This window comes from Dendrobates tinctorius, unplaced genomic scaffold (genome assembly GCF_039654945.1).
Source record: "Dendrobates tinctorius isolate UK_male_01 unplaced genomic scaffold, ASM3965494v1 ptg000164l, whole genome shotgun sequence".
Lineage (NCBI taxonomy): Eukaryota > Metazoa > Chordata > Amphibia > Anura > Dendrobatidae > Dendrobates > Dendrobates tinctorius.
The window spans coordinates 9,626,957-9,639,774 of NW_027361831.1; the positions used below are offsets into that span (position 1 = coordinate 9,626,957).

General features: G+C 42.3%; 1 protein-coding gene across 1 annotated transcript in view; it reads right to left on the reverse strand.

Annotated features, from left to right (window-relative positions):
* The window catches only part of LOC141053001 (uncharacterized), a 151,239-nt gene that overhangs the window by 41,906 nt on the left and 96,515 nt on the right, over window positions 1-12,818 (reverse strand). The window contains 7 exon segments of the mRNA XM_073550322.1: window positions 8,040-8,130; window positions 8,329-8,426; window positions 8,510-8,633; window positions 8,717-8,863; window positions 8,993-9,133; window positions 9,135-9,190; window positions 11,631-11,768. Coding sequence (XP_073406423.1) covers window positions 8,040-8,130; window positions 8,329-8,426; window positions 8,510-8,633; window positions 8,717-8,863; window positions 8,993-9,133; window positions 9,135-9,190; window positions 11,631-11,768 — 795 coding nt within the window.

Below are 12,818 nucleotides of genomic sequence, written 5' to 3' on the forward strand. Positions count from 1 at the left end.
GGAGAATGCCCAGGGCTATGGGAAACTGGAAGGTGGGATCCTTGTTTGACTGGGGGTTAATACATATGTCTGGGCACAAGTGTTTCAATATTCCTTTGTGGAGGCCCGACCCGCTAGGTCACAGGCGTATGACTTGGGGCAGCACGGTGGCTCAGTGGTTAGTTCGAATCCCACCAAGGACAACATCTGCAAGGAGTTTGTATGTTCTCCCCGTGTTTGCGTGGGTTTCCTCCGGGTACTCCGGTTTGCTCCCACACTCCAAAGACAATACTGATAGGGAATTTAGATTGTGAGCCCCCATCGGGGACAGTGATGAAAATGTGTGCAAACTGTAAAGCGCTGCGGAATATGTTAGCGCTATATAAAAATAAAGATTATTATTATTACTTGTTGCAGCTATCCAAAAGATGGCTCCATTCTGAAATCTTGACTCATTCCCAGATGGTAGAGGGAATGGTGGTCAACCGGCTGGTGAGAACTCTGCCAGCAGCTACATAGTGTTGATAGTGGCAAAGGAACCCAGGTACCATAGCCTGATCAAGTGTTATTTGAGCACCCAGAACTTTATACGGGACTCTGCCCCACTGAAGCTATCATGCCAGCCCCTGCAGGCCCAAGAGCCTGGAAAGGATCACCGCCCTCTGCTGTGGTCAGATAGAACAGTGCCCATACTGAGGTGGTACTCTGGAGTGAGGGTGCCAGGAGACCAGTTACCCCCTAAACCTGTCTCGTGGACTGACACTGCCGCCACTATCAAAACATGTGACTGCCACAAGCCCCCTGAACCTACAGTGTTTGTTTACTTGCTGGGAGTCAATGCACGCTCAGACCGTCTATACCGGGGACGTCGTTGGTGAAGCTGCTGAACCCCATCTGTGCCATGTGTTCGTCAATTGAGACGGAGCGGAGGCTCTCTTGGACAAAGGAGCCTAGTGATACTCGTCCATGGGTTACTGATCTCTGGCCTATAACCCACTGGGGGGAAAGTCTGCTCATCTGGAAGTTATTTTCCCACTATGTGTGGGGAAAACATTTGGAAGGGGTAGAAAAACCCTTCTTTACGGGACTGTGTTGGGAGGAGACTTACCCCTGCTTTGCTAGTTGTGGGAAGGTAAAATTACCGCTCCAAGGATAAAGATCTGTCTGGGTACAGAACCCGAAGATCCAGAGTCAGGGATACCTGCCGTAGGGGTCACCCACTTAAGGACATAGTGTAAACCCGATAGGTTTCCCGTAGATATATTGGCAGGAAAGGTTGAAGAGACCCCATCAATCCCAGATCTGAAAGTGTTCCAGCCAACATTTGGGACAGCCCACACTGACCTGGGCCTGGGAAAGGGTGATAGAAATAAATGGGGTGGCTCAGTAACTTGGGGCAGAGACTTTTTTTCGCGCATGGCGGTCAACCAGTAGTTGCTATATTGGGTGGACAAAATCCAGGACAAAGTAGTGGAACAGATACCATAGTGCCATAGGTAGTGCCCCAATCATACCATAGGGCGGTGCTCACGATGGACCACTAAAATATCCTGGGTGGTCACCATAGGGGTTAAAAAGATGCAAGAGTGGATTCTGCAGCGTTTCTTTGGGCCTGGGATTTATGCCAAGGTTTTTGTGAGTCTTCCATAGAGTGTCAACTGACCAGACCCACTGCAAGTTTCCATAATACATTGGTTCCTCTGCCAATTATAGAAGTACAATTTGAACGAATTGCAATGGATCTGGTAGGGCCCATTGTAAACTCAGCTCATGGACAACAACACATATCAGTAATATCAACAAAAATCCCTATATATAACAGCAAATATGGCACTTCAAACAATGCACTAACACAGGAGGACTTACTAAACTAGTAGTCCAAAGAAGCGAACCATAGTGTAAAAAACACAAGTTTTTATTAGAAGTCATAAAATATACACAACAAAAAATAAAGAAATAAGAATGTCCAATAGGGGGCACTCAAAACGGCGTCAATGGCTATACATATCCAAGGTAGTAAATATACAGCTCCAATATACATAGTCTCCAATGAAAGGAGCGCATGAAAAAATGAATATAGATATAAACCTTTTACCCGAGGCCTGCTGGATGTAGCCAAAGAGACGTGGGAACAGGAGCCTACTCCCCATAAAAGTGTAATAGAGTACATGGCGAGTATGCAGGACTGAATCGCAGCGGTCATGCCTATAATAAAGGAACACCTTTTGGATGTCAAAGCAACGCAGAACAGAGCATACAGTTGTGGCCAAAAGTATTGACACCCCTGCAATTCTGTCAGATAATACTCAGTTTCTTTCTGAAAATGATTGCAATCACAAATTCTTTGGTATTATTATCTTCATTAATTTTGTCTTAAATGAAAAAACACAAAAGAGAATGAAGCAAAAAGCAAAACATTGATCATTTCACACAAAACTCCAAAAATGGGCCAGACAAAAGTATTGGCACCCTCAGCCTAATACTTGGTTGCACAACCTTTAGCCAAAATAATTGCGACCAACCGCTTCCGGTAACCATCAATGAGTTTCTTACAATGCTCTGCTGGAATTTTAGACCATTCTTCTCTGGCAAAATGCTCCAGGTCCCTGATATTTGAAGGGTGCCTTCTCCAAACTGCCATTTTTAGATCACTCCACAGGTGTTCTATGGGATTCAGGTCTGGACTCATTGCTGGCCACCTTAGAAGTCTCCAGTGCTTTCTCTCAAACCATTTTCTAGTGCTTTTTGAAGTGTGTTTTGGGTCACTGTCCTGCTGGAAGACCCATGACCTCTGAGGGAGACCCAGCTTTCTCACACTGGGCCCTACTTTATGCTGCAAAATTTGTTGGTAGTCTTCAGACTTCATAATGCCATGCACACGGTCAAGCAGTCCAGTGCCAGAGGCAGCAAAGCAACCCCAAAACATCAGGGAACCTCCGCCATGTTTGACTGTAGGGACCGTGTTCTTTTCTTTGAATGCCTCTTTTTTTCTCCTGTAAACTCTATGTTGATGCCTTTGCCCAAAAAGCTCTACTTTTGTCTCATCTGACCAGAGAACATTCTTCCAAAACGTTTTAGGCTTTTTCAGGTAAGTTTTGGCAAACTCCAGCCTGGCTTTTTTATGTCTCGGGGTAAGAAGTGGGGTCTTCCTGGGTCTCCTACCACACAGTCCCTTTTCATTCAGATGACGAAGGATAGTACGGGTTGACACTGTTGTACCCTCGGACTGCAGGGCAGCTTGAACTTGTTTGGAAGTTAGTCGAGGTTCTTTATCCAACATTCGCACAATCTTGCGTTGAAATCTCTTGTCAATTTTTCTTTTCCGTCCATATCTAGGGAGGTTAGCCACAGTGCCATGGGCTTTAAACTTCTTGATGACACTGCGCACGGTAGACACAGGATCATTCAGGTCTTTGGAGATGGACTTGTAGCCTTGAGATTGCTCATGATTCCTCACAATTTGGTTTCTCAAGTCCTCAGACAGTTTTTTGGTCTTCTTTCTTTTCTCCATGCTCGATGTAGTACACACAAGGACACAGGACAGAGGTTGAGTCAACTTTAATCCATGTCAACTGGCTGCAAGTGTGATTTAGGTATTGCCAACACCTGTTAGGTGCCACAGGTAAGTTACAGGTGCTGTTAATTACACAAATTAGAGAAGCATCACATGATTTTTCGAACAGTGCCAATACTTTTGTCCACCCTCTTTTTTATGTTTGGTGTGGAATTATATCCAATTTGGCTTTAGGACAATTCTTTTTGTGTTTTTTCATTTAAGACAAATTAAATGAAGATAATCATAACAAAGAATTTGTGTTTGCAATCATTTTCAGGAAGAAACTGAGTATTATCTGACAGAATTGCAGGGGTGTCAATACTTTTGGCCACAACTGTATAATAGAAAGGCCACCGTCAGGTCCTTTAAACAAGGGGATAGGGCATTAGTTTTACACTGTGTGCAGAATTATTAGGCAAATAAGTATTTTGATCACATCATCCTTTTTACATATGTTCTACTACTGCAAGCTGTATAGGCTTGAAAGCCAACTGGCAATTATGTAAATGAGGTGATTTGCATCTCTGTAATGAGGAGGGGTGTGGTCTAATGACATCAACACCCTATATAAGGTGTGCTTAATTATTAGGCAACTTCCTTTCCTTTGGCAAAATGGGTCAGAAGAAAGACTTGACGGACTCTGAAAAGTCAAAAATTGTGAGATGTCTTGCAGAGGGATGCCGCAGTCTTGAAATTGCCAAACTTTTGAAGCGTGATCACCGAACATTCAAGCGTTTCATGGCAAATAGCCAACAGGGTCGCAAGAAGCGTGTTCATAAAAAAGGCGCAAAATAACTGTCCATGAATTGAGGAAAATCAAGCGTCAAGCTGCCAAGATGCCATTTGCCACCAGTTTTGCTTTATTTCAGAGCTGCAACATTACTGGAGTGTCAAAAAGCTCAAGGTGTGCCATACTCAGGGATATGGCCAAGGTAAGGAAGGCTGGAAAACGACCACCTTTGAACAAGAAACATAAGATAAAACATCAAGACTGGGCCAAGAAATATCTTAAGACTGATTTTTCTAATGTTTTATGGACTGATGAAATGAGAGTTACTCTTGATGGGCCAGTTGGATGGGCCCGAGGCTGGATCAGTAAAGGGCAGAGAGCTCCACTCCGACTCAGACGGCAGCAAGGTGGAGGTGGGGTACTGGTATGGGCTGGTATCATCAAAGATGAACTTGTGGGACCTTTTCGGGTTGAGGATGGAGTGAGGCTCAACTCTCAGACCTACTGCCAGTTTCTGGAAGACACCTTCTTCAAGCAGTGGTACAGGAAGAAGTCGGTATCGTTTAAGAAAAACATGATTTTCATGCAGGAAAATGCTCCATCACATGCATCCAAATACTCCACAGCGTGGCTGGCCAGTAAACGTCTAAAAGAAGAAAAAATAATGACATGGCCCCCTTGTTCACCTGATCTGAACCCCATAGAGAACCTGTGGTCCCTCATAAAATATGAGATCTACAGGCAGGGAAAACAGTACATCTCTCGGAACAGTGTCTGGGAGGCTGTGGTGGCTGCTGCACGCAATGTTGATCGTAAACAGATCAAGCAACTTACAGAATCTATGGATGGAAGGCTTGTGAGTGTCATCGTAAAGAAAGGTGACTATATTGGTCACTATGCAAATTGCCTCTTCAGAAAGAAAGAGGACTTTTACTCTACAGCGCCACCTATTGGTAGTAGCGATCCTACAAGTCACAATCAACCCTTTAACGAGTCTTGTAATATGACTTAGGATAAAAGCCAAATCAGAATCTCAATTTGCAGACACGGAACTATTGGCTCTCGTCAGTGCAAAGTATGAGATCTGATTTGGCTAGGTGAGAGGCTCTGGACTGAGGTCTAAGAGGTAAGGTTTCTCCTTGCGGAGAGTGACATGCCAGCTCTGGCTTGTCAAGGTAAGGAGGCTTATTCGCCGTGCAATGCTCCTCTGGGAAAATAATATGCAAATTGCCTTTTCAGAAAGAAAGAGGACTTTTACTCTAGAGCGCCACCTATTGGTAGTAGCGATCCTACAAGTCACAATCAACCCTTTAACGACCCTTTATATTCACTGATTTTTTTGCTTTTGAATGTCAGAAATGTTTACTTCTAAATTTTGTGTTGTGATATTGGTTTACCTGATGAAAATAAACAAGTGAGATGGGTATATATTTGGTTTTTATTAAGTTGCCTAATAATTCTGCACAGTAATAGTTACTGTACCTGAAAAAACAGATATCATCCTAAGATAGCCAAATCTAAAAAAAACCCACTCCAACTTCCAAAAATATTAAGCTTTGATATTTATGAGTCTTTTGGGTTGATTGAGAACATAGTTGTTGTTCAATAAATAAAAAGAATACTCTCAAATACAACTTGCCTAATAATTCGAAAAAGGTCTCTACAGTGGCACTCAGAGTATATAGTGCTGCAAAATTGAACAAAAAAAACACTATTTTGTCAATATAATCAATAAAAAATATAATAAAATAATTTCGCGCACAAAAACCTCACTATAATAAAAAATTTATTAAGATAAAAACTCATATAAAAATACACACAATTCACCAAAGGAGTAGTGAATTAATTGGTCCCATGGAAAAAACCCAAAGTGCTATTATTAAAAATTTCCTCCAAGCATGCTGTTGGAGGCTCAATTAATGAAGTTCCAATCAAGAAAACAAAATTCACTACGATACTTTTGAGGATTCAGGAATGTGTTCTGAGGCTATAACAATTTACTTAACATGTGTATAGGTCTAGAAATTCTCATTAGAAAACAAAACCTCAATGATAAACATATAAGATTCCAACAGTGAGTATATAAAATAGATATAGCGCTATATCTCTAAAAAAACTAAGAGATAAAAAAAAATATGTATATCACACCACCTGAGGTAGAAAAATGTTACTAAATGTCATCCAACTGTGAAAAAATTCCTAGGAATGAATGAATAATGATTGCAGAGAAAATGGCAGATTGATTGCGGTCATATGAAGATTGCCCCGGCCGGTGGCAATATCTCCTGCCAAATAATAGAAAGCGACTTTCTATGTTAAGAGTACCTTCAATGTCACGTAAGCCGAAATCACCGGGACAATCGCATGGACAAAGCTCCTATCCCGTGGACGATCGCCATGACGTACCCATACATAAAAGTCGAGAACCCTTTTCCTTCTATGGCGTATGGGTACATTAAAGGTTGAAAAGGGGTTAAAGACAACCAGGGAGGTAGGCCGATCCAATCAAAATCAGGCTGCATACACATGTCGTGGTTTTTTTGCGTTTTCGTGGCAGTTTTTACCGCGAAAAAACAGCATCCCATGCAATCCTATGGGATTCAGCAATGCTGTGCTAATGCGGATTTTCCCGTGGCGGAATCGCTTCGCAGTAAAATACGAAGCATGCTCATTAATTTGCGGAAACGCAGCGATCCCGCACCCATAGGATTGCATTGTTCTGCTTACTTTCCGCATGTGGCTGTGCACACCATGCAAAAATTAATCAGAACATTTGCGGATGGTACCCACGGTCCGGAGGAGAGGAGACTGTCCTCCGGGCTCTGGGAACCATATTCCTGTAAAAAAAAAAAAAATCGGGTTATATTCACCTTCCGGCGTCCCGCTCAGCCTTCCCGGGCCTCAGCGATGCTCTCATTCCCAGTAATGCATTGCGATGCCTTTGCTGACGTCGCGTCTCGCGATCATGTAGCAATCTTGCGAGATCGCGACGTCAAAGATCATTGCCGCAATGCATGTTTAGTGAGTGTGACCAACCTGTCAATCAGTTCTCCAAGCGATGCTATAGATCGCTTGGAAAACGCTAGCATTCTGCAAGCTAATTATGCTGGCAAAACGGTAGTTTTTCCGCGGGAAAATCGCGGGAATTTAAAATGCGATTTTCCCGCGGAATGGAATTCCGGAATTCTCGCGGTAATTTCTGCGAGAGTTCCACTACTTGTGAACCCAGCCTCAAACATATTGCACAGAATGAACTATTAAAACAAGGAGACATAGAATAAAAAAAGTTACATTTCCAATAATAACGATAACGTATATTCAAGGGTAGAACTACTTGTCAATCATAAAAATGAAACTAGGCATCAAAAAATGGACCTGGTCTGTTAGGGACAGAAGGGAGACAAGGTAGATTCATCCTGTAAGATATCAGTGTTCTAGGAAGGTAACAGCATCATTACCCTCTGCTTTCTCTTAAAGAAATATTTTTATTCAAGTGATTTTCTACCATGTCAGTACATTCTACGTACGCTGTTCATTTGGATTTGTAGTTTACAGGGGGTAGGTGGATCCTACAGGTTGTGAGCTCCATAGAAGAAGGGCTTTCAAGGCACAAAGCATTTTGAAAAGTTTCAGGTGGAGAAACATGCAGGGATCTAACAGCAGAATGGTGATCACATGATTGTAATGTGTCCAGACTGCACCTTCGATAAAGTAGTGAAAACTGATGATTAAGAAGAATCTGTGACTTCTCTACATTTAGTGATTACTACTCACTTGGTCGGTTTTCTGTAGAAATCTCCTCTTTACACTGCTCATCACCCCTCACATATGTCTCTGTAGTATTAATATGGGTCAGAGCTTCACCCTGAAACAAATATAGTAAAAGTCACAGACAGATGGAGAAGTCCCATCTATAATCAGCTCTAATCCTGCCATCTCCACCGCTCTCATTACACAAGTATAAAACATAGAATACTGGGGGATAAAACAAGACTGAGCACAAGACCTTCACAGCCGTCTACACATCATAGGGGAGATCTCATGACACCTTCTCTGCATCTACCTGATAATCCTGAGGAACATCGGGATCTTCTTGTTCACAGTCCTGTGGAAGAAGAGGACGGGGACATCTCTCTGGTGTTGTCCTCTTACTGGATAGAACTGGAGGAAACACATACAGGGACTGAATTCATTCTCTACATACAGATAATTATAGGCCATGTGAATTTAGTCCTGTCTATTACCTGGTGATGTGAGGGGCTGGGGAACCTCCATCATGACGTCCTTGTACAGATCTTTGTGTCCTTCTAAATACTCCCACTCCTCCAAGGAAAAATAGACGGTGACATCCTGACATCTTATAGGAACCTGACACATACAATGATACCGTCATCCCCCTGATCCCATCATAGTGTTACTGTATAATGTCCCAGCATTCCCAGCAGTGTCACCTCTCCAGTCAGCAGCTCAATCATCTTGTAGGCGAGTGCTAAGATCTTCAGGTCATTGATGTCTTCATGTCTCAGGGATCTCCCCCATCCCTCAGACACATGGTCCTGACAGCGCTCACTAGAGGTCTTCTTCACTACTGTGTAATCCTGGTTATGGAGAGGCACATTAATAAATCTCACTACAGACATTTCCAGAGTCCTCACCTCTCCAGTTCTGTCCATCTGTTATTCCCATAGATAATAATGATGTAATGTGACGTCATCAGAATCTCTCACCTCTCCAGTAAGCCTCAAGAGGATCTCTAGGGTGAGTTGTAATAGCCTATCTCCCATTTTGTTCTTGTCCAAATCCATCCTTGATGGGCAAATTAGAAAAAAATTCTCTAAATATAGAAGATCTCCACTGAGAATAAACCGGTATCGTAGAGACCTGAATGCGAAGAAAATAAGGCCTATGTAACGTCATAAAAAATCCTATGCAATAGTACAATTACTGGAGATAACAAGGGGAAACATATTAGGAGATATAATGTGTAGATTTTCTATTTTCTTGTCTCATACAGACTGAAACATCAGTTGAATTATTGACTAAGCCATCTCCTCTAGGTTTCAAATCCCTGGCTATGACGACCATTGCTTTGGCAACTAATTGGCCATTGGTATCACAAGTTTGTTGGGACTGACCAGGAAATACAGAGACTGGTGGAGGACTCAAGCAGTGGTGTAACAGGAGTAGGGTGGAATAATTAATGTGTTACTATCTTTACTATATTCTAATTTTTTCCTGACATCTACTAATAAAAGCCATATATATATATATTTTTTTTTAAACCAGTTATTTTTATTTAGGTTTCAAAAGATTTTAAACAATAAACAGTGGATATCGATATACATGTAACAATTCACATATCTTGCAGTAATACAATCATAGCTATCCCCCCCTCCCCCAATACTCCTTGTGCCGGGTATACTTGAGAGTCTTAGCAATCATATCACCGCCATCCAGGCGGACAATATTTTTTCGAAAGTTCTTTCACCATGCCTTCGCCTGTAAATGCTTTCCTCTAAATGCATTACCGTACGTGTCTGAGCAAAAGCCATATATTTTAGGCCACACAGCAAACAGAAAAAAAAACGGTCAAGCTAGAATGCAAGAGGGCTAATGCAGAGAGAAAAAAAATGTGTCCCCATATCGTGTCCAGATCGATCTTCGTGCATATGCCCTGGGCATCAGATAATGTGTGGATGTCTATAACAGATATATCTTTAATATATTATCTAATATGTAAAGCTCAGGCCGGTTTCACATTTGCGCTTTATAGCGCAGTGACGGCCTGCGCACGGCCGCCGCTAAGCCCCGCCCCCTGCCAGCTCCCTGCCCACCCCTTCCGGTCATCGCCACCCTCTAGCGCACATGGGTGCTTGCGATCTGCGCACCCTATCTTTAAATCAAGAGAAATACTCAAACACAAACAGGCTGAAATAACACATTATATGCATATTAGGTGCTCAACCTGTATGTAACCGTTAGATGAAAGGGACCCCAATAAAGATCCATCGTAAAAAAAGTACTATGAAAAAAGAGGGGGTGGAAAAAGAACCACTAATATACGACCACAGATCCAGTATAAAAATAGAGTATCTTTATTAGACAGGTATGCAGAACAAGACAAAAACAGTGTGGTAATACACATAGAATAACCACGTAGCATGGAAAACGTGGCAGACCCCACCCAAGAACTCATTAATTAGTATTACAAGTCAGACGTGCAACAGGTGTTCTGAGAATTTGATGCAACTATTGATCGGGCTGAACACTAGATTGATCAATGAGTTGGATAAAAACATTGATTCTATATTGTTGGATATACGTGGAAGTAATTCTGAGGAACGCATTAAGTCATTCGAGATTGAACTGGAGAAGACGATCGATGGTGTAGTTAAAAAAATCAGTGATTCGCAGACGTCTAAAATCAACCGTGATATAAAGGACTATAAGTCTAACAGTGTGTATCACTGGAGAAAGATACCTACTGACACACGCCAGATACAGAGGGCTACATCTTATCAATCTGTATCTTCATTAAATACTGAATCTGATGCATCAGTCTCCTCGATGACGACTCGGTCAGGAAATATTCGGTCAGGAAATAGACGGAACAGGAATCATGATTATCATCCTTATAAAAGATATAAGACCCGGCTCCATGAAAGTGGCCATGATACAAACAAGGTAATTAATTTGAGTCAGCATGTGCTGTCCGACCTTGATTGTTCACTACTATATAGAGGTCTTTCTTTTTCTCCAGCTTCCGGTCCGGATGTTTTTTCCATAGTAAAGGACCTACATGTTTTTGCACGCTCCCTTTTATTTAAAAGATTCTTTTTTAATAACGATATATATAAACTCTTCCCTACAGAAGATGAACAGACAAAGTTAAGGATTTTAGAAGAATTATCTGTGGAGCATACCACAGTTGAAGGAGGTAAGATACCTCCTTCGATTAGGCCACGATCGAAACGGTTTCCTCCACTATCCAACTGTGGCCCTATTGATTTATTTGTTAAAGTGGTGTCTAATGAACTATCTGGTATTCCACGTTTTATTCGCAGTGATAATTTGAATCGGGAGGAACGGGAAAGGTTGAAGTTTCTGCGTGGTCTCTCGGATGTGGTAATCAAGCCGGCGGACAAGGGGGGTAACATAATTATATGGCCGAAAACGATGTATGAGAAAGAGGCATTTCGCCAGTTAATGAATGATACCTGTTACAAAAAACTCACGTTTAACCCCTTGTCCGCCTTTGATTCCCAACTCAGAGGGATTATATCAAGAGCTATTAAGGCAGAAATTATTACTAAGGAATTGGGATCTGCTTTGGTTGTCAATGAGCCGACTATATCCACCTTTTACTTGCTCCCAAAGATTCATAAAGATGTACAATGTCCACCAGGAAGGCCAATAGTTTCAGGTCGTGGGAATTATTTAGAACATGTAGGCCGCTGGATCGATTCAATATTACAACCTCTTGTGGAAGAATTACCATCCTTCCTTAAAGACACCAATCAATTATTGCGAAGAGTAGATGGACTTTCTTTAGATAAGGATGTTATACTAGTAACGGCTGACGTCGAGTCACTGTATACTAGTATACGTCATGCTGATGGTCTGAGAGCCGTTAAATTTTTTCTTAATACTTCCAGTGTGTCAATGGGTTTACAACGTGGGGGCGTGGCCTGCACGCTGATGGCGATGGCTGCTTGAAAGGAGAGCTCTGTGCTTCAGCAGGATAAACCAGCTCTTATCAGCTCACTCATAACAGGATTACCAGCTACAGGAGGTGTGAGTAACCCCAGCCCTTAGGGATGCCTAAGTTGAGACCTAAAAAAACTGGCACTCCAGCCAAACTGACAGACTTTTACCCCCGGGATAGAGAAGTCTCCTCACCTAGCAAGATGGTGCTGGCTTCCCACTCAGCGTCTTCCCACTCCTCACAAGGAGATACAGGCTGCGTGAGAGGCAATACAGGCATTCCTCTGACAGAGGAAACAATGCAATCTCTGCTGAAAACGCTGAGGGCTTCCCTACAGGGTGATCTCAGAGAAATAGTCAGAGAGCTGAAGGAAGAAATCAGGTCTCTGGGTGATCGCACAGGGCATGTAGAAACTAAAATGGCTGAATTTGCAACATCACATAACAATCTGATAGATGCTAACACAGCTTTGGAAAAGGAGGTGGAGGCATTAAAACTTAAAATCAGTGATATAGAGGACAGATCCCGAAGAAATAACCTAAAAATCAGAGGGATTCCCTCATCTGTAGCAAATAAAGACCTCCATGAATACTTCCACAAGTTTCTGCAGCTTATACTTCCTGGATGGGATGCCAGAGACCTGATAGTGGACAGAATTCATAGAGTCCCTAAATCCAAAGGCATAGATCCAGCTCTGCCTAAAGATGTCCTGGCTAGACTTCATTTCTATAAAACAAAAGAAGCTGTGCTGTACACACTGAGGGAAAGTCCAGCCCTGCCAGACACTTTCATGGGACTAAAAATCTTCCCAGATCTTTCTGCTACAACTCTTAATAAAAGAAGAGAAT